Here is a 24,526-nt window from a genome sequence, read left to right on the forward strand (position 1 = left end):
AACTGGCCAAACTGTACTATGAGTCAAACCCAATATGCTACAACTAAATCTAAACAGCAACCAGGCAAGTGAATGGCTTTAAAGTCAACAGAGGTTTCCAAAAAGTTGGTGAATATTTGCTAGATGTATGGCTTAGTCACTTTTTAATAAAATAATGCAAAAATAAATCCTAATTATGATGTAATGATAAAAAGGCCCATCAAAATATCTGTAGCAGATGAACTTTTCCTTCGCCGACCTTCGGCTGTTCTTCTCGTAAGGTTGTGACGTCAAGCTTGCTTTTTACATTCTGATGCATGCCATGTGTGTGCATTATAAAACACCATGCTGTGCTGCCAACTTGATCAGTGATACATTGTGTGTGTTAGCAAGGCTTTATCAAGTACTTAGAATATGGTTTATTGTGTTGCTGCAAATTGCAACAGTGATTCCATGAAGCAAACATCAGCACTGGAATATCCCAAAGTTGTGTGCTTCTTTGCTCCCAAGTCCTAGCACTTTTTTTCATTATGAAGCAATGAATGGAAGGCAAGTACATATGTACCTTCAAACATCTGATGTAATTTCACTATGGTAATTCAGGCACAAGGGGGCTGAATTCATATTGAGAATGGTAAAATGTATGCATGGTGATTGAAAATTATCATTATTAATTTTCTATTTTCAGACTACTACTTGCTGACCTTCAATGAAAATTCATATAGAAAAAAACAAAAAAAATGGAGACACACAATGGGCTACATCTTTTCCCAAAGCCAAAACAGGTGTTGGAATGGCAAAGGAGAAGGTTGATCTAACATATGGTGAGTGTATAAAGCATTACTGTGCTATATATCACATCCAAACTGTGAAACTGCATAAGACTTTCTACTAGAGCAATGTGCTAAATTCAAAATACCTAAAAATTTGGTATTATTCTGATAATATGACAGAACTAAATAAAATGTACAAAATATAAATCTCCATTTTTATTTACAGAATATGTACAAATTTTACTTGGTGAATTACTGAGGTTACTTTCTCAACTCCCATCATACAAACTTGCAAGAGATGCCAAACTTCAGTCTGCTAAGAAAGTTCCTGAACCAGTCTGTTTCAAGTATGAAAATCAAGAGAAGTCTGACATCATCCAGAGAAAAAGGTCCAAGTTTAATGTCCAGCACAATGAATTTTTTCATATACCAAGGACACATAGTACTCCGAATATAATTCCAAGAATCTGAACCAAAGTCATTGTTGAAGGGTATTTAAATCCTGTGTAATGTCCATCTGGTGCAGGTCATTTTTTCCTTATTTGGTCTAGCACACACTGGAAGGGGCAGGTGATTTCATTTGCTCAGTCCTTGCCAACATCACTCCACTAAATTACGATAGGCAAGATACCTGTACAGCTTCAAAGAAATAAAAGTACCAATTTATGATCATTCATTTTGCTATAAATTAAAAAAATATGCATTTCTACATAGTCTATTATATATATATATATATATATATATATATATATATATATATATATATATATATATATATATATATATATATATATATATATATATGTACGTGTAAGTAACCACTAGGAAAAGTAAACTAACGAAGCAGAACGCTTTCGTATAATTACATCTTCAGTGCAGATACAAAGAAGGAATTCCTTAATTGTATCTGCACTGAAGATGTAATTATACGAAAGCACTTTGCTTCATTAGTTTACTTTTCCTAGTGGTTACTTACACATTTGTGAACACACGTTCCTAGTGTTTTTATTGCATATACATAAATATATATATATATATATATATATATATATATAATTTTTCATACATAGTTAAAGAATAAATATAATTTTGTATAAGATTTGTAGTATTTACTTCAAAACACAGCTGCTACCAAAATTTCAGCAACATTATTCAAATTAAAAGGCCTGGACTTATATGTAAATGATTCAACAAAAGACAGTATGGATGTAACTGAAATACTGTAATGCTACATGCACATGTATAGGACTACTCACTTGTGCAGAAGTCGGTCATTCCCAATCAGCACATTGTCATTGATTCTATACATTGTCAATTCAAGAGCATATGGATTCAGGTAGACAATGAAAATCCTGGGTGCTGGGTGATGCACTGGAATCAGAGCAACACAAGCTCTCACTGCCCTTTCACTGTGACACAATGTCCACAGCTGCACCTGAAATAGTCAAATTCATGAATTTTAGCAAGGCCATGCAATGGGAAATGGGGAGTCCAGGGGGTTAGCTATTTCTGCAAGCTACAGGCTACCTGGAATAAAGTAACAAGCTCAGCAAATGTCAGAAAATTTAATAAAAATTTATTTTGCTTGTTCATAGGTCTATGGCATGAATACCACAGGCCTAACCAAGCTATCCTTGCATGAACAGATGAACTATCCATACACTATGGATGTGGTCATCTTGGTGGTTGTGTGGGTGTTTTTCCAAGAAAATAAAATTAAAACCAGCCCTGCTGGGCATGCTGGGGCCTGGCAGATTGGGCCAGGCCCATCAATGTCTGCTAGGTATTAGGCCTACCATTTCATGCCTTCAAACCTTCAACTGCATGTCTGATGACAAATCAACGAAATCATGTGTCTGGTCTGGTCTGGTGTGGTGTGTGGTGTACATTTATGTATATAAAGCATGCATGCAGTAATGCATTCCGACAAACTCACCAGTCCTTATTTCCTGCTTGTTTTGGGCATTCATCCTCTGAAGTTTCCTCACTCTCAACATGTTTTTCATCAGCTGAGTCATTTGGATATCTGAATTGGTTCATACATGTGCCCTTGTACCATACCCACATTGGAACATGATGGAGCTTCCAAGTCCAATAAATCTTCTTCACTCAGTGTGAAATCTCCATCGTGTTGCTTACTGACCAAGTCCATGGATGTAAACAACAATCCTAATGTCATCAGTTGCCCCACCGGTGGAAAATGTAACTATGACATTGAAAAGTTCATCTGCTATCAGGCACATTTAAGATTATGCTACTTGGATAAAATCAAAACTATAAAATGCTAAATATGTACATTTTAGTGTTCTAACTTCTAAGTTATTTTCAAACATGATATAACACAAAATAAAGGTATCCAAATCCTCTGTTGACCTTTAAATAGATGATGTGAATACCATCATCAACAACTAGTCATTCATATGCATAGACTGCAAACTAATTTAGGTAAATACTCATACTTCATGGGTCTTTACCAGGAGAACAATTAATATTTTTTGTACATAGAGGACAAATTCCTTATATATTTTACTATATGAATTAATTTTGTTCACTCTTGAATGACCTTACAGCTAAAACAAAAGGAATGCCACACAGGACCTTTTCATCATAGAGGTCCTACAGGAATGGCTTCTATCCAATGTCCATCCTCATATGCTTTGTGAGAGAAGTCTTATGTTAAAAACCAGAATCAAAGAGATCACACTGGAAAGGCTTCTCTCCTGTGGGAGTATTCATATGCTGTGTGGGATATCTCTTTTATGAAAAAGCAGAGTTGCACAGGTTACACTAGAAAACCTCTCCTGTGTGGCTCCTTATATGCTTTGTGAGAGAATACTTTTTTGAGAAAGCTGCATTGCATAGGTCACATCGGAAAGACTTCTCTCCTTTGTGGGTCCTCATATGCTTTGTGAGAGAATCCTTTCTTGAGAAAGCTGCATTACACAGGTCACAATGGAAAGGCTTCTCTCCTGTGTGGGTCCTCATATGGTTTGCGAAATTACCCTTTTGTGAGAAAGCAGAATTGCACAGGTCACACTGGTAAGGCCTCTCTCCTGTGTGGGTCCTCATATGCTTTGTGAGAGAATCCTTTATTGAGAAAGCTGCATTACAAAGGTCACATTGGAAAGGCTTTTCTCCTGTGTGGGTCCTCATATGCTTTGTGAGAGAATCTTTTCTTGAGAAAACTGCATTGCACAGGTCACAATGGAAAGGCTTCTCTCCTGTGTGGGTCCTCATATGGTTTGTGAGATGACCCTTTTCTGAGAAAGCAGAATCACACAGGTCACACAGGTAAGGCTTTTCTCCTGTGTGGGTCCTCATATGGTTTGTGAGATGACCCTTTTGTGAGAAAGCAGAATCACACAAGTCACACCAGAAAGGCTTCTCTCCTGTGTGGGTCCTCATATGACTTGTGAGAGAACTCTTTTGCGAAAAAGCAGAATTGCACAGGTCACACTGGAAAGGCTTCTCTCCTGTGTGGGTCCTCATATGCTTTGTGAGATTACACTTTAGTGAGAAAGCAGAATTGCACAGGTCACACTGGAAAGGCTTTTCTCCTGTGTGGGTCCTCATATGCTTTGTGAGAGAACCCTTTTCTGAGAAAAATGAATTGCACAGGTCACATTGGAAAGGCTTTTCTCCTGTGTGAGTCCTAATATGGTTTGTGAGAGAAACCTTTTGTGAGAGAGCAGAATTGCACAGGTCACATTGGAAAGGCTTCTCTCCTGTGTGGGTCCTCATATGCTTTGTGAGAGTACACTTTTGTGAGAAAGCAGAATTGCACAGGTCACATTGGAAAGGCTTCTCTCCTGTGTGGGTCCTCATATGCTTATTAAGATGACCCTTTCGTGAAAAAGCAGAATCACATAGGTCACACTGGAAAGGCTTCTCTCCTGTGTGGTTCCTCATATGCTTTGTGAGATGATCCTTTTCTGAGAAAGCAGAATCACACAGGTCACACTGGAAAGGCTTCTCTACTGTGTGGGTCCTCATATGCCTTTTGAGAGACTTCTTTTGTGAGTAAGCAGAATTGCACAGTTTGCATTGAAAAGGCTTCTCTCCTGTGTGGGTCCTCATATGCCGTATGAGATGTTCATTTCGTGAAAAAGCAGAATCACACAGGTCACACTGGAAAGGCTTCTCTCCTGTGTGGGTCCTCAAATGCTTTGTGAGAGAACCCTTTTCTGAGAAAACAGAATCACACAGGTCACATTGGAAAGGCTTCTCTCCTGTGTGGGTCCTCATATGCTTTGCGAGATTACCCTTTATTGAGAATGCAGAATTGCACAGATCACACTGGAAAGGCTTCTCTCCTGTATGGGTCCTCATATGTCTTATGAAACTACTCTTTTCTAAGAAAGCAGAATTGCACAGTTCACACCGAAAAGGCTTCTCTCCTGTATGGATCCTCATATGCCTTGTGAGATTACCCTTTTCTAAGAAAAATGAATTGCACAAGTCACATTGGAAAGGCTTTTCTCCTGTGTGGTTCATCACATGCTTTGTAAGATAATCCTTTCTTGAGAAAGCTGCATTGCACAGGTCACATTGGAAAGGCTTCTCTCCTGTGTGGGTCCTCATATGCTTTGTAAGATGACACTTGTGTGAGAAAGCAGAATCGCACAGGTCACACTGGAAAGGCTTCTCTCCTGTGTGGGTTCTCATATGCTTTTTAAGGTAACCCTTTTGTGAAAAAGCAGAATCACACAGGTCACACTGGAAAGGCTTCTCTCCTCTGTGGGTCATCATGTGATGTTTTAGATGATTCATGATGTAGCTATGCCATAGATGTCACACCAGATCCTCTTCATCATGTGACACATATGGCTTCTATGGATAGCTCTTCCAAAAGAATGGTGATGGTTAACTTCTTCCTGGAAAAAATATAATCATAAGATTGACATCTAACTCTTTGAAATTGTGTAATATACTGTAATAGGATTGTGAATATTGTGTACACAAACCATTAATATTCAAGTTCCTTTATACCTAAACAGACCCTTTGTACTTACCATATTGTAACATAAAAGAGAAATAATAACAGTTATGGTGCTATTATAAATTGTATTCTACTTTTACAGTAGAAATATGCTGAAAACCATCCAATAGACATGTATACCTACCTCACCACAACCGGAAAAACTAAAATTCTGCTCTGGTTTTTTCATCATGTCATGAGATTCGGAAGTGGGGAACATGCCAGATGGCTGCAACAGTCATATTTTAACATAATTCCACAACATTCCACGTTTGGGCACATATGACCAGAATTTAAATATGACAAACTCTAGTAAGTTCATCTCATTTGACCCAAATAAGTGATGCAAGTCACATCCTTTCAGATACACTGGTAAGTGGTGTACCTGTGTTATAATTTCTGAACATAATAAATGAAGTTGTAGAGAAAATTTCCATATTTTTTCTTGTCACATTACGTAAGATCCCTTTTTCTCTAATTGAAAAAAAAAGGTTATACCTACTAAAAACATTTTCAACAATCATGAAGTAATCAGGAAGTAACCACTATCAAAGGCGCAATCCCAGTAAATGCGGAAATAGCAAGAAGACAATGTATAATGTGAGAATTTGTGCTTTAAGGGGGGGCCCCCCACCCAAAAAATCTTTTTCTGAAGGATCTTGCTGATTTTTTCTGTGTGATATCTAGGTCTAAGGAAACCTTCACAGCTTGAGTTTTATTCAGATCTGACAAGTATTAAAAAAAAAAAAAAAAAACGTAAAAAATACCATATTTTTGGGCCTCTTTCAAATCCTATCTCCTCTTACAATTTTTATTCGATGTCTTTCATTTTATAGCAAAAGAATCTTCTACACATATAGAAAAACAAAATAGAAAGTTTTTTTAATATCTTTGTTTAACACCAAGGACAAAATAAATAAAAAAAATATCGAAAAAAAGCACAATTTTGACTTTGACATGTTATTAAAAAGTTTCTATTGAACATATGCAAAAAAAAACAACAACTCTATTTCATTTTTTGTTATTTATCTAGCTATCAATAGAGACCTCATATGCAAAGATCGGTTGAAAATTGAGGGAGGAGATAGACTTTGTGTATCAAAAACTTACATTTTTTCAGAAATGAGTGTTAGTTTTTTTTTTGTTTTTTTTCTTTCTTAGTTTGACTAAATTTTACATTGGACCTAAGAGCCATTGAAAACAGGTTCCATTGTATTTTCATGATGATTTTGCATTTTTCAAGTAACTCAGGCACTTTGTACCCTCCTTCAGTGTAGGATATTATTCACTAAAAGTGAGCGTCTCATAAGGCGCCACCTTACTCTTTGTCGCAAAGTTTGAGTTCTTGGTCTAGAATGACCCAGTAAGGTAGTCTGATTGCTGGGATTCAGCTCTCTTTCTTTTCTTGGGTTTCCTTTCTGGTGTTGGAACAGGCTCCTGCTGTATCAGGGACATCACTGTGAGGTTTGAGACTCTATAAACCCAAGTTGTTGCAACAACGAGGCATCCTTGTGGCCAAAATTGTGGTCAAGTACAGTGACCTGAGAGACGAATCGAACTCCTTTGAGTCCAACAAACTTGCTTTTGTTGCACTTGATCCACAACTTGGAATGCAAACTCTCATTTGGGTTCTGAGTTCGTCCTCTCAAGCATCAGCTTAGCAGATCCGTCTGCGTCAGGTCACTGTAGACGTCACAGATCAGTTCATTCACTGCATTCTTCACAGATGACCTGCAGTTTCGAGTCAAAACAGCTTGGCGAGGCAGTGACCTTGATATTACCTCCGCACTCACGGCAGATTTGATGCGACATAAGTTCCTGTAGCTTGTTCAGTGGAATGATGATAGTGTGGTCATCATACGTGGGAGGTGCAGGGAACTTGTTAGCAAACAGTTGTTTGCATAGAGACAATGTGTCTGATATAGGTGTAGAGGACAGAGGATCAGGTGCTGAAGATGTGGATGTAGATGGCATGGAGCTGCTGGAGGGAGTACTGGTGGTGGTGGCAGAGGTGGTGATAACAAAGTTGATGCTGGGGTTCTTTCTCCCCTTGAGTTGCTAATGTAGATGTTCTTGTCTTCTGCAAGTGCATTAAAAAAAAAAAATAAATAAATAATAAATAAATAAATAGAGTAAAATATGGTCAAAACGTATGTAAACAATGGTCGTGCTCAGCATGTGGCTGCCAGGGCGAGGGAGGGTAGGCCCTTTAAACCCTTTAAAAATGGCAGTACAATAAAAACACTTTACCAGCATCTAGAGCAAGATCCATAATATGTATTTATCCAATAAAACAATTTTTTTTCAAATTTTTCTTAAATCTGGGGGTGGGGGTCCTCTTAACATTTTCAACCTACAGGTCATCTAAACACAGAGGCATTATATACATAAACCTAGTCATCTTCCAGGAAGCCTGTGACTCCCTAATGGTTGTGACACCTGTGTGATAATACAAAAAAACAAAGGCATAAATTCCACTCCCACCCATTCTATCCCCACATACTCAACTCCCATCCACCACCCTCCTTCCCTCTTATCTTGGCTCCTCCTGGATAACAGGTCATCTCTGCATCTTGCCCACTGCCCTGGGTCAGAAGCAGTGTTGCAAAACACAGCACATCCACAGCAAGGCTGCTTCATTAAATGCTGATGTAACAATATGTAAACTAAGCCATTCATGCATCGATAATGTGATTGAGTAAGCAGTACTGGATAAGATGTAACAGTCTTTCTGATTGGAGAATGGATGGAGGAGAAAAAAGTTTTGGTTCATGGGAGTAAAGTCACACCCTTAGGGGGAGGCACTTAGTTTTAACAGTAAAGATCATTGGATTAAGAAAGTCGTGACGTCGGTGCAGAGGTGGTGTAGGAAGTATATTGAGGATCCCAGTAGGGAGTCCCTTGGTGTAAATTGACAAGTCAAGTGCAATATTATTTGGGAAGAGAAATTTTTTACTTCCGTTTAATACACCCCATAAAGAAATATTACCTACTTCCTACAGAAAGATATGGTGAAAGACATACTTAAGACAGTAATGAAAAGAAAGTTGAAAGTGAAAGAAGAAATACATAACCATAGAAGGGAACAGTAAACAGAGGTAAAGCCGTAGTTATGGAGGTGACCGACGCGAGTGAAACCCAATGCCCGTTTTACACCATCCATCTCATCCTTGGTCACCCCTTCATGTTCACTCCTTCCACCTCTGCCTTCCACACCTCTTTTACTAATCTTTCTTCATTCTTTCCATGTGTCCAATCCATCCCAATACTTTTTCACCAATCCTATCTCCCAACTCCCTTTCCACACCCATTCTCCTCCTCACCTCCTCATTTCTCACTCTATCTAGCCTTGTTAACCCTATCATACTTCTCAGGCACCTCATCTCAAACACATTCAAACTACTTCTCTCTTATGTTCCATGTTTCTGCCCCATACAGTGCTGTCGGCACAATCACTCCTCTATACAACCTCCTCATACCATGCATTCCCAAATGTCTATTTCTCATTACACTTTTTAATCCTCCAAGGCATTTAATTGGTTCTCTCAATCTACATTCTACCTCCACCTCCACTCCCTTTCCTCCCACATTCGCACCCATGTATCTAAAACTATCCACTTCCTCCAGTCTCTCTCCCTTAGTACTCACTTCCAATCTGCTGCCACCTTCTCCTCTTATACATCTCATCATCTTACTTTTACCCACATTTATCTTCAACTTACCTCTTTTGCAATCCTTCCCAAACTCAGTCACTAACTTCCTCAATCCATCCTCTGATCCTGCTACAAGTGCAGCGGTGTCAGCAAACAACAACTGGCTTATCTCCCACTTTTCCCCATTTTCTTTAATCATCTCCGATCCCCGAACCATTACCTTTGCATTTACCTCTTACACCAGCCCATTCATGTTTCAATTGAACAGCCAAGGCGACATACCACATCCCTGGTGAAGTCCCACCTTTACCTCAAACTACTCACTCTCTCCATTTCTGATTTTAACACAAGCTCTAATACATACATACATATACCAAAGGGTTTTTCCCCCTTACATGGGGGGTAGCCAAAAAGAAAAAGGCATAGAACCACTCCCACCCATTCCATCCCATACATATTCCACTCCCCTTCACCCACCTCCCTCTCATCTTGGCACCTCCTGGATAACAGGTCATCCCTGCATCCTGTCCACTGCCCTGGGTCAGAAGCCGTGTCGCAAGACACAGCACATCCACAGCAAAGCCGCTCTACTACTCTTGTAAAAACTCTTGGCTTCTCTTAAAAGCTTTCTTCCTATCCTATATATCTTCAACAACTGAAGTGCTTTCCTGTCTACCCTGTAATAAACCTATTTCAAATCCATAAAGCCCCAAAAAGCATCCTTACCTTTTCTTAAAACTTTTCACATATCTGTCTTACCACAAAAAACTGATCCACACAACTCCTACCTGCGCTAAACCCACACTGTTAATCAATTTTTCCCTCTGTTCCTCTCCTAATCCTCTCAAGACCCTCTTTCACCCCCTGCTTCTCCTGTTACCTCTGTTGTTGTTACTGACTACTATTCCCTGCTATGGTTTTGTATTTCTTTATTACTTTTAAATTTCTTTCTATCACTTTTCTTAACTAAGAATGTCTTTCACAATATCTTTCTGTATTAAGTAATTCTTGCTGCCTATCCCTCTGAGGTAAATTTTCTTCTTTTTTTCCCAAATAATGTTACACTTGGCTTGTCAATTTACAGCAAGGGACTCCCTACTGGGATCCTCAATCCACTCACTAAGCCATCTCTGAACCGACGTCACGACATTATTTATCCAATGATTTTTACTGTTACAAATAAGTGCCTCCCCCGAGGGCGTGACTTTACTCCCATGTACCAATCAATTGTTCTCCTCCACCCTTCTCCAATCAGACTGTTACAATGTCTTAAGCAATACTGCTTACACAAGCAATCTCGATATCAATGCAGGAATGGCTTAGTTTACATATTGTCACATCAGCATTAAAATCTGGTCCCTAGTGGTTGCTTATAAACTTTAGATGAAGAGCAAGATTATGCAACTCCTTCACAGCTTGATGTTTTGAAAACGAGTTCATAAAAACGAAATTCTCGCCGCCTACCCCTCTATCTACCTGTCTACCTCAATCTACCAGCCTCTTACATCCTCCCATAAGCCTTCTCAACTACACTTAACTGATCCCTCTAAAATACTACACTCACACTTGTCCCCCCTCCCCTTGTAAAGTGGAACTATACAGGCACTCCTACAGTCCTTTGGCACTCTACCCTCTCTTAAACAAACATTAAATAACCTCACCAACTAGTTCACCATTGCTGTACCTCCTTTTTTAGACATTCTTCATGACACCCATCCAACCCTGATGCCTTACATGCTCTCTTCATCTTAACAACTGATTTCACTTCATCTTTCCTTAATTCTCCTCTATTTTCCTCACTCGTCACTGTCATTTTCTTAGCATTTCCCACTACAACTACCTTTCCCTCCCTATCCTCCTTCACATTTAGCAACTCCCTAAAATATTTTGCCCATTTTCCTCTTACTACCATGTCTTCACTTATCATCTCTCCATCTGCACCTTTTAACTTTTCTTCTCTACTTGATTTGCCTTCTCTTTTTTTTTTCTTTCCAAAATATCTTTTTATTACTTTCAAAACTTTCTGTCATACTCTTACCCCATTTCACATCTGCTCTCCTCTTCCGTCCTTTATGCTTTACTTCTCTTTTCTTTGTACCTTTCATATGATTCTCTCGTCCTATTTTGTAACCAATCTGTGAATGCTCGCTTCTTCTCTTCTACAACCTTCTTTGCTTTCTAATCCCACCACTCACTACCTTTCCTTCTATTTTCTCCCGTCTTCTTTGTTCCACACACCATCATTGCACACTTGGTGACTCCCTCCTTGAACCATCTCCATTCCTCCTCCACTCCTAGTTCTACTCTATCCTTCACTCCTTCCCAGCTTCTTCTTGTACTCCTTTTCCTTTTCTTTCTCAATTAAGCAGTTCACTTTGAGCACTTTCCTACCTTCTGTCCTTTTCCTCTTTCTCCATCTATCCTCTACTCTCAACTTACCTTTCACCAAAGAATGATCTGATATTCCCCCACTCTCTCCCCTTAGAACATGTACATCCTTCACTCTTCCTACTATTCTCCTGGTTACCACTAAACAGTATAGTCCATTAATGCTCTATCTACCACCCTTCCATCCACCACCCTCTCCCATGTGTACTTATGCTTGACTTTCTTCCTAAACACTGTATTTGCTATCATCAACTCTCTAGACATCTCCACCATCAATTCTCCACTACAACTTTTTCCTGGAACTCCACACTTTCTAACTGCTCCGTCTATTGGTTCATTTCCTACCCTAGTATTAAGGTCTGCCAATACCACTACATTGACATTTCTCCCTAAACCCTCTATGCACTCATTTAAATTCATCCAAAAAGCCTCCCTTTCCTCTACATTCTTCTCACTACCAAGCCCATATGTACTTACAAAAACCCACATCTCCCTTCCCAGTTTCACCTTCATCCACATTGAACTTGGGGAAAAAAAAAAAAAAAAAAAAAAAAAAATCCTTTCACTCCTCCACACACTTAACTTAGTTTCACTCAATGCCAACACATTCATCTTTCTTCTCACAAACATGCTACCTATCTCTTCCCTTTTAATCTCATCTGTACCACAACCATGCATATTAAAAGACCCAAACCTTAGGGTACTGGATGGAAAACTCCCAGACCCTCTTATGCCTTTACTTTTTCTTTTAGGAATGTACCCTTTGTGGAACCTTTATTTGATATTAGTATCATCTTAGTTTAGAAGGTGTCCCTGCCTATTAACATTAATCAATGTAAAGTTGGATATTATATGAGTTTCCCATTGGAGCATTTCCCACCTTGAAGATGACAGCCTAATTGCTGAGATCATTTGATCAAGCAATGTAGTTGACAGCAAGAATGATCACTGTCCCATCCTTTTCCATGATGCTGAAGAACATACTACCAAAGACCACACCCCTACATCTTACAGAGGTTACTTTATCCATGTTGCTAATTATCTAGAGACTGGAGTGTTCCCTACAAATAACCTAAAACAAAATATGGTAAAGATGATCTGAGGTAAGGACTTAATACCAGCCATCATACTCCTCCATCTACCTTGCCCTTCCAATGGAATTTTCGAATCCATCAAACCACACTGAACATTCAATTACTGTAAAGCACATATCTACAACCAAGACCTACACAAATTCTCAGAAATATCAATTATGCCCTGACAATGTTCACAGAGTGACAGAAACAAGAGAAAATAGCAGCATGCTCATATCTCCCTGAGATAGTCAATATTGGTCCTCTTTCTCTCCCAATAGAAGCTTTCGTCAAATGTCTTTTACAGTGCTATCAGTGTTATGAGTTTCACCATGGAAGGAAGAACTGTGCAAATGGTCCCCGATGTGGTCACTGCTCTGTACTTGATTCACACCCTACTCTTAATTGTGAATCAGAACTTCATTGTTTCCATAGCAGAGAGGCTCACTTAATACATTCTCAACAATGCAAAGAGTACTGTCTTGAACAAGATGTTCTTCCACTGGCTAGTCTTGGTAGTGCCAAGCAAGTACTTCCATTTTAGATAGATGGTTGGTGGGGCAAAGACATGTTCCTTTTCCCCCCACTCCATCAAATACATTTCGGGCATCTTCCCACCTTTCTTAACCATCAATTGTCCCCCCCTCCCTCACTCTGTAAGAATCCAGCTTCTGCTGTTACAGTCCAGAACAAGCTCTCTATTTTGTAAAACTATATTGTATCATCAACAAATCCCTCCACCTCATCTTTAGCACTGCATTCCATTGCATCTTCAACAAAACCCTCTTCTACATCATCAGCAAAACTCTCAGCAACATCACAGACTCCTAAAACAGAAGCCCACATTGCATTGCAGAAGTCCATGCTCACATAGATTCACAATCAAGAACCCATACTAAGGATAGTAAACCAATACAGACACATTTTCAACAACAAAATCTAGTATGCAGCAATGCGTTACCAGAATTTTTACTGGACCCTCTGATATCCATCCCTCCAAATCCTTTCTCCCCACAAGAGGATAGAGTCCACCAGGCCAGACTGCAGTGCTGACACCATCCAGTGCTTCTAACTTAACACAAGATTTGGATGACAGCATTGCAAATAATTGCCCAAGATGTAACACTTCACCCCATACTTGACAACACATTATGGAAGACTACACTGTACACAATCATGAACACCAACAAAACAAAATACACTCTATAAAGGATTTGTGGTGTTCCAGCTGTAGTGTTCCTCAGGGAGATGGGACTGTTTGGCTTGACAGTCTAGGGAACAACTACTGCCTATCATAATGTAAATAAGCTGTACTCAGCAAAGATAGGTCTCCTGAAGAAGCACCTGCTGAAGGGGGCCTTCAAAAGAGCTGTAAATGCTCTGCTTTGCTGTGCAGTAATTACATCATCATCACCTGATTCATTGTACTGCTCAGATAATTAATCTTCATCAGCATTAATCATGTTACATATCTTTCTGGTTCCATTACATGTTATGTATGTAGACTTTTTACATTATACCTCCATTTTATTATGTGTGTATATATATATATATATATATATATATATATATACACACACACACACACACACACACACACACACACACACACACACATACACACACACACACACACTTCAACGAACGGACGGCTTAGAAGACGTTCTGAAGAAAATTGAAGTTTTGTGGATCCCAACGCAAAGAGAAGTGCCTATTGTATTTACAGGGTGGGGGGAAATTGCTCGTGGGGTAGTAGGAAAGTAGGGAAAGAGGAGAAGGAGAGGGATTACTGAGGGAAATGGAAGGAAATGAGGAAGGAGTAGACTTGGCCCAGGCAGACAGGCGAAAGGTAAACAAACGGCCCACCGACGACGATGAAATGTCTAATAAAAATGTAAAGATTAGAAGTATAGATAAGAGCAATACAGTAGAAAGTGATGAGAATATTTTCCAGGGATTTAAAGAGGGTGGGGGGACACAAACCCCCCCCGACTGACAAGACTAGAAGAGAAGGTCGATAAGATGATCGAGGACTTGGAGCGTAGGTTCGGTCATGTTAACAATATTCTACAAAGGGTTGAAAAATTGGAAGAACTAGAGAAGGCGAACAAAAACTTAACTGATGAAATAGAAAACCTGAAAAGACAGTTAAAAGAAGTAAAGGTGGAGAATGAGGAATTGAAGAGGAATAGTAAAGAAAACAGAGAGGGATGGAAGTCGATAAAAGAAAACAGTAAAGTTGCATTTACTGATATAATTAAACAGCAAATGAGAGAACAAACTGAAGACTCAGTTATTAAAGTGATGAGACAGAAGGAGAATATAGTAAGAGACTTAGCTGACGAAAACAAATGTATAATTATATTAGGAATGGAAGAGAAACATAACCCAGATAGAACCTCAAGAACCAATGAGGAAAATGAAAAAGTAAACATTTTACTAAAACTAGTTCAGGAAGATGAACCAGAAATTATGAAAGAAATTGAGGAAAAATTCAGGCTCGGAAAGTATAGTACAGATAAGACCAGACCAATTAAGATTAAATTCAGGTCACAAACGACGGCAGAGAATATCTTATCCAAAACAGGGAAACTAGCAACAAGTGAACAATATAAAAAGGTATGGATAAAAAGGGAATTGAATAAAGAGGAAAGAGAGGAAGAAAAGCAGAAAAGACTTGAAGCTACGAAAAAAAACGAGAGCAGAACGGAGTCAGAGAAAGAGAGATTCTATTGGAGAGTAGTGAATATGAAACTAAGGCAGTTCGACATACAAGAGAAAAACAAAAGGGAAACAGAGAACACAATGGAAGTGACAGAAAACTAAGAGTGTCTTACACATATATAGATGGATTAATAACAGGATTGAATGAGCTGAATGATTATTTGAAAGAAAAAGAACCAGACATAATGGGAATTGTAGAAACAAAATTAAAAGGCCCACTACCACCCAACAGTGTAGGACATGATGCATATAATTATTGGATTAAAAACAGAGAGAAAAAGCAAGGGGGTGGAGTTATGTTCCTGACTAAGAAGGATAAAAACGTGAAGGGTGTCATATATGGAAAGAATACAGTAGAGATGATTATGATAGAAGTGGAAGACAGAGATAAGAAGAGCAGAAAATTTGTGATAAATTATGTGCCTCCGAAAACAGCCTCATGGGAGGAGAGTAAACATAAAAGTATGTTAGAGGACACAAAGATAACATTAAATAAAATAATGGAAGATGGAGGAAGAATAGTTATAATGGGCGACTTTAATTGCAAAGAAATCTGCTGGGAAGAAATGACAGTAATGGGTGGAGACGACTCATGGGGAAACGCTCTACTTGAGATGATTACTGACCATACAATCACACAATGGATACAGGAGAACACCAGGTATAGAAATGAAGAAGAACCATCGAGACTAGACTTAATAATTACATCTGAACCTAGAATAGTGGACAAAATTGAATATAAAACACCAATAAGTAAAAGTGACCACATATTGATTGAACTGGAACTTAATGAAGAAAAATATATGAAAAGAAATGAGCAATATAGAAAAGGAAGAATGATGTATGAAAAAACAAACTTTGATAAAATAAGGGAATTCTTTCAACAAGAAAACTGGGAAGAAATATACAAAGAAGAAACAGCAGTGGAAGAGAAATGGAATATTTTGACAAAAATTTACAAAAAAGGAGTGAAAAAGTATGTCCCAAGACAAAAACAAGAAAAAGAATATGTAAAATGCTAGTACAACATAAGTTGTAGGGAGTTAAAAGACAAAAGAGACAAAGCCTGGACCAGATGGAAAAAAGACAGACCTGAAAAATGGAAAATATATACCAGTTATAGAAATGAATATGTACAAACGTGCAGAGAGGAAAAGAGAAAATATGAAAAAGATGTCATAGAAAAGTGTGAAGAGCAACCAAAACTATTCTACAGATATGTAAACAATAAACTGAAAAACAAACAAGACTTGGAGAAATTAAGACAAGAGGGAGTTGAATACACTGAGGAAATAGAAATGGCGGAAATTATGAACAAACATTGTAAATCAGTGTTTACAAGGGAGAACATACAACCTGAAGAGATTGAATGGAAAGAGAAAGTCCCCCCTATGGAAGAAATAGAAGTAACAAAGAATGAAATATTGACACACTTGAGTAATCTTGATGTTAGAAAATCGCATGGACCAGATGATATAGCAAACTGGATTCTGAAAGAATGCAGGAATGAACTGGCAGACAAAATACATAGCATACTAAACAGTTCCTTGAAAGAAGGAAAAGTTCCAGAAGATTGGAAAAAAGCAAATATAGTACCTATATATAAAGGAGGAAATAAAGAACCCACAAACTATAGACCAGTCTCTCTAACAAGTACAATAGCAAAAATTTGTGAAAGAATTATCAAAAGTAGATGGGTAAAATACTGTATTTAGAAAAAAACAAAGTGTTAAATCCAAGGCAATTTGGATTCAGACAAGGACGATCATGCGTCACCAATTTAATATGTTTCTATTCAAGGCTAATAGATATAATACAAGAAAGAGATGGATGGGCGGACTGTGCATTTCTAGACCTAAAGAAAGCTTTTGACAAAGTTCCACATAAGAAGTTGCTTAAGAAATTAGAAACTGAAGGAGGAATACAGGGAAAACTACTAAATTGGATGGAAGACTTTTTGCAAGAAAGAAAAATGAGAGTAGTGATAAGAAACGAGCACTCAAAATGGGATGAAGTAATAAGCGGTGTTCCGTAGGGAACAGTTCTGGCCCCAATAATGTTTGCTATATATATTAATGATATGGATGAAGGAATAGAAAGCTATATGAGCTTCTTTGCAGATGATGCAAAACTACTGAAAAGAGTGAAAACTGAAGAAGATTGTGAATCACTACAGAGAGATCTAAATATAGTACAGGAATGGAGTAGGAAGTGGGAGATGGAGTTCAATACAAAAAAGTGTAGTATAATGGAATTTGGAAAAAGCAAAAACAGAATAACAGGAGCATATAAATTGGGAGAAGGAATAAAAAAAGTAGAAAATGAGAAGGACCTGGGAGTCATTGTTATGAATAATATGTCACCTGAGAAACATATAAATAAGATTTTTGGAGAAACTTATAATTTAATAAGAACAATCAAAGTTGCATTTACATACCTGGATGAAGAAATGGTGAAGAAAATCCTAATCACCCTGATAAGACCAAGATTGGAATATGCAGCAACGATATGTTCACCAAGTACAAAAAAATGTATAAAAAAACTTGAAAGAATACAAAGAGCAATTACAAAACTGGCACCAACACTCTCAAAACTATCATATGAAGAGAGACTAGAAAAACTTGAACTACAGACACTAAAGCAAAAAAGAGAGAGAGGAGATTTGATAGCTATTTACAGAATCATGAAAGGCATAGAAATTACTGACAGAGAGAATCTGATAAAATGGGATGACAGAAATACAAGAGGACACGGAAAGAAAATAAAAAAAAGACAGCTATAGAAGAGACTTGAAAAAGAACAGCTTTCCTCACAGAGTAATAAACAGTTGGAACAAGTTAGATGAGAAAGTGGTGTGTGCAAAAACAATACATGAATTTAAAAATAGTTTAGATAAAATGAGATATGAAGACGGGACCCCACGAGCATAGCTCCCCTTCCCGTAAAATACAACTAGGTAAATACACACACACAATTGAATCTGATAAAATGGGATGACAGAAATACAAGAGGACATGGAAAGAAAATCAAAAAGGATAGCTATAGAAGAGACCTGAAAAAGAACAGCTTTCCTCACAGAGTAATAGACAGTTGGAACAAGTTAGATGAGAAAGTGGTGTGTGCAAAAACAATACATGAATTTAAAAATAGTTTAGATAAAATGAGATACGAAAACGGGACACCACGAGCATAGCTCCCCTTCCCGTAAAATGCAACTAGGTACAACTAGGTAAATACACATATGTATATATATATATATATATATATATATATATATATATATATATATATGTAAATATACATTATATATATATATATATATATATACACATACATACATATATATATATAAATATATATATATATATATATATATATAAATATATATATATATATATATATATATATATATACATATATTGCTAAACAGAAATGTACTAGCACATTTGTAAATGACACACAGGAAACCCACAGTCGGAGAAAATAAACTCTGAATAAAGAAGAATCCTATATTTCAGCTATCAACTGAAGAGGGCTACAGTTGATAGCCGAAATATAGGATTCTTCTTTAGTAGAAGTTTATTTTCTCCAACTGTGGGTTTCCTGTGTTACATAAATATATATATATATATAAATATATATATATATATATATATATATATATATGTATATATATATTTATATATATATATAGATACATTTATATATATATATATATATATATATATATATATATACATATGTATATATATATATATTTATATATGTACAGAAGAAGGAGTTTAAGTCAAATCTTAGATATAGAAAGGGAAATGAGTAAAAATAGAAAATGGTGGGAGAATGAAATCATAGACTTAAGAAATTGTTGAACTAATGGATTGCTTAGCGCAAGCTAACAATGAAATTTCCAACCTAAGGAAAACTAACTCTGAACTATGAACCAAACTTAAGAAAATTAAAATGATATAAGAAAGGTGAAGCATGAAAATGAAAAGAAAATTAATGATACTACCAATAGTGAAAACCTAAAAAATTAGGTAAATAACAAAATATAAGAAATGACTGAAAGAATTGAAGAAAATTTAAGTGAGGAAAGTATCCAAAATGTTAAGAAATGGAAGAAAAACATAGAAAATAAAAAACTGACTTTAAAGAAATAGTCCAACAACAATGGCAGGAAAATGCAAAAGACACAATTATCCAAGTAATTAACGAAGAGCAAATTGGGTCAGAGACACCGTGGATAGGAAAAAATGTATTGTGGTAGAAAAACATGGTCTGGCAAGGTACATGAGAGAAAAAGAAGAAATAGAAACAGCAATAGCAATCCTAAAAGAAATTCAGGATGGAGCCCAGGATGAAGAGAAAGACATCGACGATGTGTATAGAATTGGTCATTATTCTAGGGAAAGAAATCGACCCCTAAAGATAAAACTAAGATCACAAATGGTAGTAGAAGACATATTTGACCAAGTAGGTAAGTTGGCAAGGAGTGAACATTACAATAATATATTGATAAAAAGAGAAATGAGTATTGAGGAATTAGCAAAAGAGAAGACACTAAGAGATGAAGCTAAGGAAAAAAATGCGAAGAGAAGGGGGAACGAAAGCAAGGAATTCGGTTGGAGAGTAATCAACATTTGACTGAGAAAATGGTACATCGGAATGGGTGAGCCAAAAACAGAAAAAAAGATGGAGAAAGGAAAAAATTAAAAGTAGCCTATACTAACATCGATGGATTAATTTCAGGACTGAATGAACTTAATGACTACCTGTTAGAAGAAAAACCATACATAATGGGAATTGTGGAGACTAAATTAAGGGATGCAATACCACCCATCAGTTTTGGACAAGGGCTATACAATTACTAGATTAAAAACAGAGACGAGAAACAGGAAGGAGGAATCATGTTCTTGGCCAAGAAAAACTTGAATGTGACAAAAATTGCGGAGGGCAAAGGTAATGTAGAACTGATTGTGATAAAAGTTGAAGACAAGGACATGAAAAGTAGAAAATTTGTGGAGACTTATGTGCCCCCAAAAATGAATGCTTGGAAAGAGAACGAGCATATAAAGATGCTAGAAGATACAAGGCATTCATTAAATGAAATACTAATGGGAGGAGGTAGCCTGGTAATTATGGGGGACTTTAACTGCAGAGAAATTTGTTGGGAGAACATGACAGTGAAAGGCAGAGAAGACTTGTGGGGTAATGTATTACTGGACATGACCATGGAATATACAATGACACAGTGGGTCACTGAAAACACCAGATACAGAAATAATGAGGAACCATCAGGACTAGCTTTAATATTTACAACAGAACCTGAAATTGTGGATAAAATCCAATACAAGACACCAATTGGAAAGTGACCGTATACTTATTGAGACTGAACTAAAGGAAGAAATATACACGGAGAGAAATGAAAAGCATAGGAAAGGAAGATTGATGTACAACAAAACGGACTTTGCAAAACTAAAGAAATTCTTCCAGAATGCAAACTGGGAAAAATTTTACATGGAAGAGACAAAAGTGGATGAGAAATGGGATACCTTGATGGATAATTACAATGAAGGAGTGAATAGGCACGTACCAAGACAGAAGCTAGAGATAGTGTACATTAAATGCTGGTTCAACAGAAGATGCAGTGAGGCAAAAGATAGAAGGGACAGAGCTTGGAAAAGATGGAGAAAAGATAAAAAGCCTGGAAAATAGCAACTATAGAAATGAGTATGTTAAAGTGAGAAGAGAGGAACAAAGGAACCATGAAAAGGATATTATAGATAAATGCAAAGAGCAACCCAAGCTATTCTATCGATATGTGAATGGTAAACTTAAAAACAAACAAGAAATGGTAAAACTACACCAAGGGAATATAGAATACACAGAAGAATTTGAAATGGCCGAAGTCATGAATAATCACTTCAAATCTGTCTTCACTAGAGAGAAAGCACAATATTGGGACGAAGGTAATGAAAGGCGATCTCCCCCTATGAGCGAGATAACAATAACACAAAAAGAAATATTGGAACATCTATCAAACTTTGACGTCAGGAAATCACATGTCCCGGATGAAATTGCAAATTGGATTCTAAACGAATGCAAAGAAGAACTAATGGACAAAATACATAACATAATAAGTTGCTCACTTAAAGAAGGAAAAATAACAAAAGACTGGAAAAATGCTAACATTGTTCCAATATATAAAGGAGGAAATAAGGAAGAACCAACTAAATACAGGCCAGTCTCACTAACAAGAATTATAGCCAAAAGTTGTGAGAAAATCATCAAGAATAGATGGGTAAAACACCTGGAAGACAACACTATAATAAACCCAAGACAATTTGGGTTCAGACAAGGAAGATCATGTACCACAAACTTGATATGTTTCTACTCAAGATTAATAGACATAGTGAAAGAAAGGAATGGATGGACTGATTGTGCCTTCCTGGACTTATAAAAAGCCTTTGACAAAGTACCACACACGAAAAAAAAAAAAAAAAAAAAGGGAACATATAGGAGGGATACAAGGGAACCTAGTAAAATGGATGGAGGACTACCTGATTGGTAGAAAGATGAGAGTAGTGCTCAGAGAAAAATATTCAGGTTGGAAAGAGGTGATCAGTGGAGTACTGCAAGGATCTGTATTGGCTCCACTAATGATTGTTATTTATGTGAATGACATGAATGATGATGTGAAATGTTACATGAGGTTCTTCGCAGATGAAGCCAAACTGTTAAGGAAAGTAAAAACTGAAAAGGATTATGAATCACTGCAGGAAGACCTGAATAAGGTATGGAACTGGAGTCAGAAATGGGAAGTGGACTTCAATATTAACAAGCGTAGCATAATGGAGTTTGGAAAAAGCAAAAATAGAATATCAGGACAATATAAAATTAGAACAAAGAAGGTAAAGAAGGAGAAATCCGAAAAAGATTTGGGTGTAATTATCTCAAATGACTTGTCCTATGATAAACAGATAAACAAAATTGTTGGAGAATCCTACAACTTGCTAAGATCAATAAAAGTGGCATTTACATATTTGGACGAAGAAATGCTTAAAAAAATATTGGTCACACTGATAAGGCCTAGACTGGAATATGTGGTGACATTATGGTCACCCAGTACCAAAAAGAATATAAAGAAAAAAGAAAGAATCCAGAGAGCAGCCACAAAAATGGCACCTGCACTTGCAAACTTATCATTGGAGGAGAGATTGGCTAAACTGGAGTTACCGACTAAGGAGCAAAGAAGAGAGAGAGGTGACCTAATGACCATCTACAGAATCATGAAGGGCACAGAAATACTTGATAGAGAGGACTTGTTAAACTGGGACAACAGAAGCACAAGAGGACACGGAAAGAAAATAAAAAAAACATAGCTACAAAAGAGATCTGAAGAAAAACAGTTTTCCACATAGAGTGGTGGACACTTGGAACAAACTGGACAATGAAATAGTGTGTACAAAAACCATTCATGAGTTTAAGAGCAAACTAGACACTGCGAGATACAAAGCCAGGACACCACGAGCGAAGCTCCCCTTCCCACAAAATACAACTATGTAAATACACACACACACACACACATACATGCACACTAATAGAAATAATAAAAGAGAGGGATGGATGGGCAGACTGTGCCTATCTAGACCTACAAAAAGCATTTGATAAGGTACCACACAATAAATTAATAAGAAAAATATAATCAATAGGTGGCATCAAAGGAAAATTATTGGAGTGGATGGAAGACTTCCTGACTGGGAGAAAAATGAGGGTAGTAATTAGAGATGAATACTTGAATTGGGAAGAAATGATAAGTGGTGTCCCACGAGGTTTGGTACTAGCTTCAATCATTTTTGCCATATATATAAACGATATGGATGAGGGAGTAGAGCGATTAATAAATTTCTTTGCAGATGACGGAAAAATACCAAAGAAAGTAGCAACAGAGGAGGATTAAGAATCATTTCAGTCAAACCTGGACAAAATCTGGAAATGGACTCAAAAGTAGGAAGTGAACTTCAATATCAAGAAATGTACTATAATGGAGTTTGGAAAAAGCAAAAATAGAATATAAAAAATTATCAAATTGGTGAAGAAGTCAAAAAAGTGAACTCGGAAAGAGACCTTAGAGTAATAATCAGCCAAGACATGACACTGGACTAACATATCAATAAAATAGTCAGAAAAACCTTCAACCTATTAACCCATTAAACTCCGATGACAAGATGTCTTGTCATTTGGTCAAATAAAACAAAAAATCATAAAACACCAAAATGTTTGATCAAACACCAGAAAAATATGACGTCAGTCCTCGCTTCGCTCGCGAGCGAAGCGAGGACTGACGTCATATTTTTCTGGTGTTTGATCAAACATTTTGGTGTTTTATGATTTTTTGTTTTATTTGACCAAATGACAAGAATCTTGTCATCGCAGTTGAATGGGTTAAGGTCAATGAAAGTGATATTTGACTATTTGGATGAAGAAATTATTAAAAAAATACTAATTACATTAATAAGACCAAAACTGGAATACACACCAGCACTATGGACACCCAGTACTAAAAAGAATATAAAGAATTTAGAAAGAATACAGAGAGCAATGACAAAGTTGGCACCAGCTCTTTCTAAATTAACATACAAAGATTATCCAAATTCGAATTACCAACACTGGAGCAGAGAAGAGAAAGAGCAGATCTACTGACTATAGAAGCATGCAAGGAATGGAAATCATTGATAGGAATGATTGACTAAAATGAGACAATGGAAAAACAAGAGGGCATGAAAAGAAACTCAAAAAGGATAACTATAGAAGAGAGCTGAAAAAAAAATCTTCCCATTCAGAGTGCTGGATACCTGGAATAATTTAGATAAAGAGTGTGCAAACACTATTCAAAATTTTAAGAAAAAAATTGATGCTGAAGGATACAAAGATGGGTCACCATGAGCATAGATCCCT

General features: G+C 37.0%; 1 protein-coding gene across 1 annotated transcript in view; it reads right to left on the reverse strand.

The window, feature by feature from the left end:
• Window positions 1–953: 953 nt before the first annotated feature.
• Window positions 954–24,526, reverse strand: part of LOC143030973 (uncharacterized) — a 31,955-nt gene continuing 8,382 nt past the window's right edge. Inside the window, exons 2-4 of the mRNA XM_076194279.1 lie at window positions 2,689–5,626; window positions 2,009–2,187; window positions 954–1,391 (exon numbers count right to left, since the gene is read on the reverse strand). Coding sequence (XP_076050394.1) covers window positions 3,540–5,522 — 1,983 coding nt within the window. The 5' untranslated portion in view covers window positions 5,523–5,626 and the 3' untranslated portion in view covers window positions 954–1,391; window positions 2,009–2,187; window positions 2,689–3,539. The remainder of the gene's footprint in view (window positions 1,392–2,008; window positions 2,188–2,688; window positions 5,627–24,526) is intronic.

The sequence above is a fragment of the Oratosquilla oratoria genome, chromosome 12, assembly GCF_046742065.1.
Source record: "Oratosquilla oratoria isolate Oo_2021 chromosome 12, ASM4674206v1, whole genome shotgun sequence".
Taxonomy (NCBI): Eukaryota; Metazoa; Arthropoda; class Malacostraca; order Stomatopoda; family Squillidae; genus Oratosquilla; species Oratosquilla oratoria.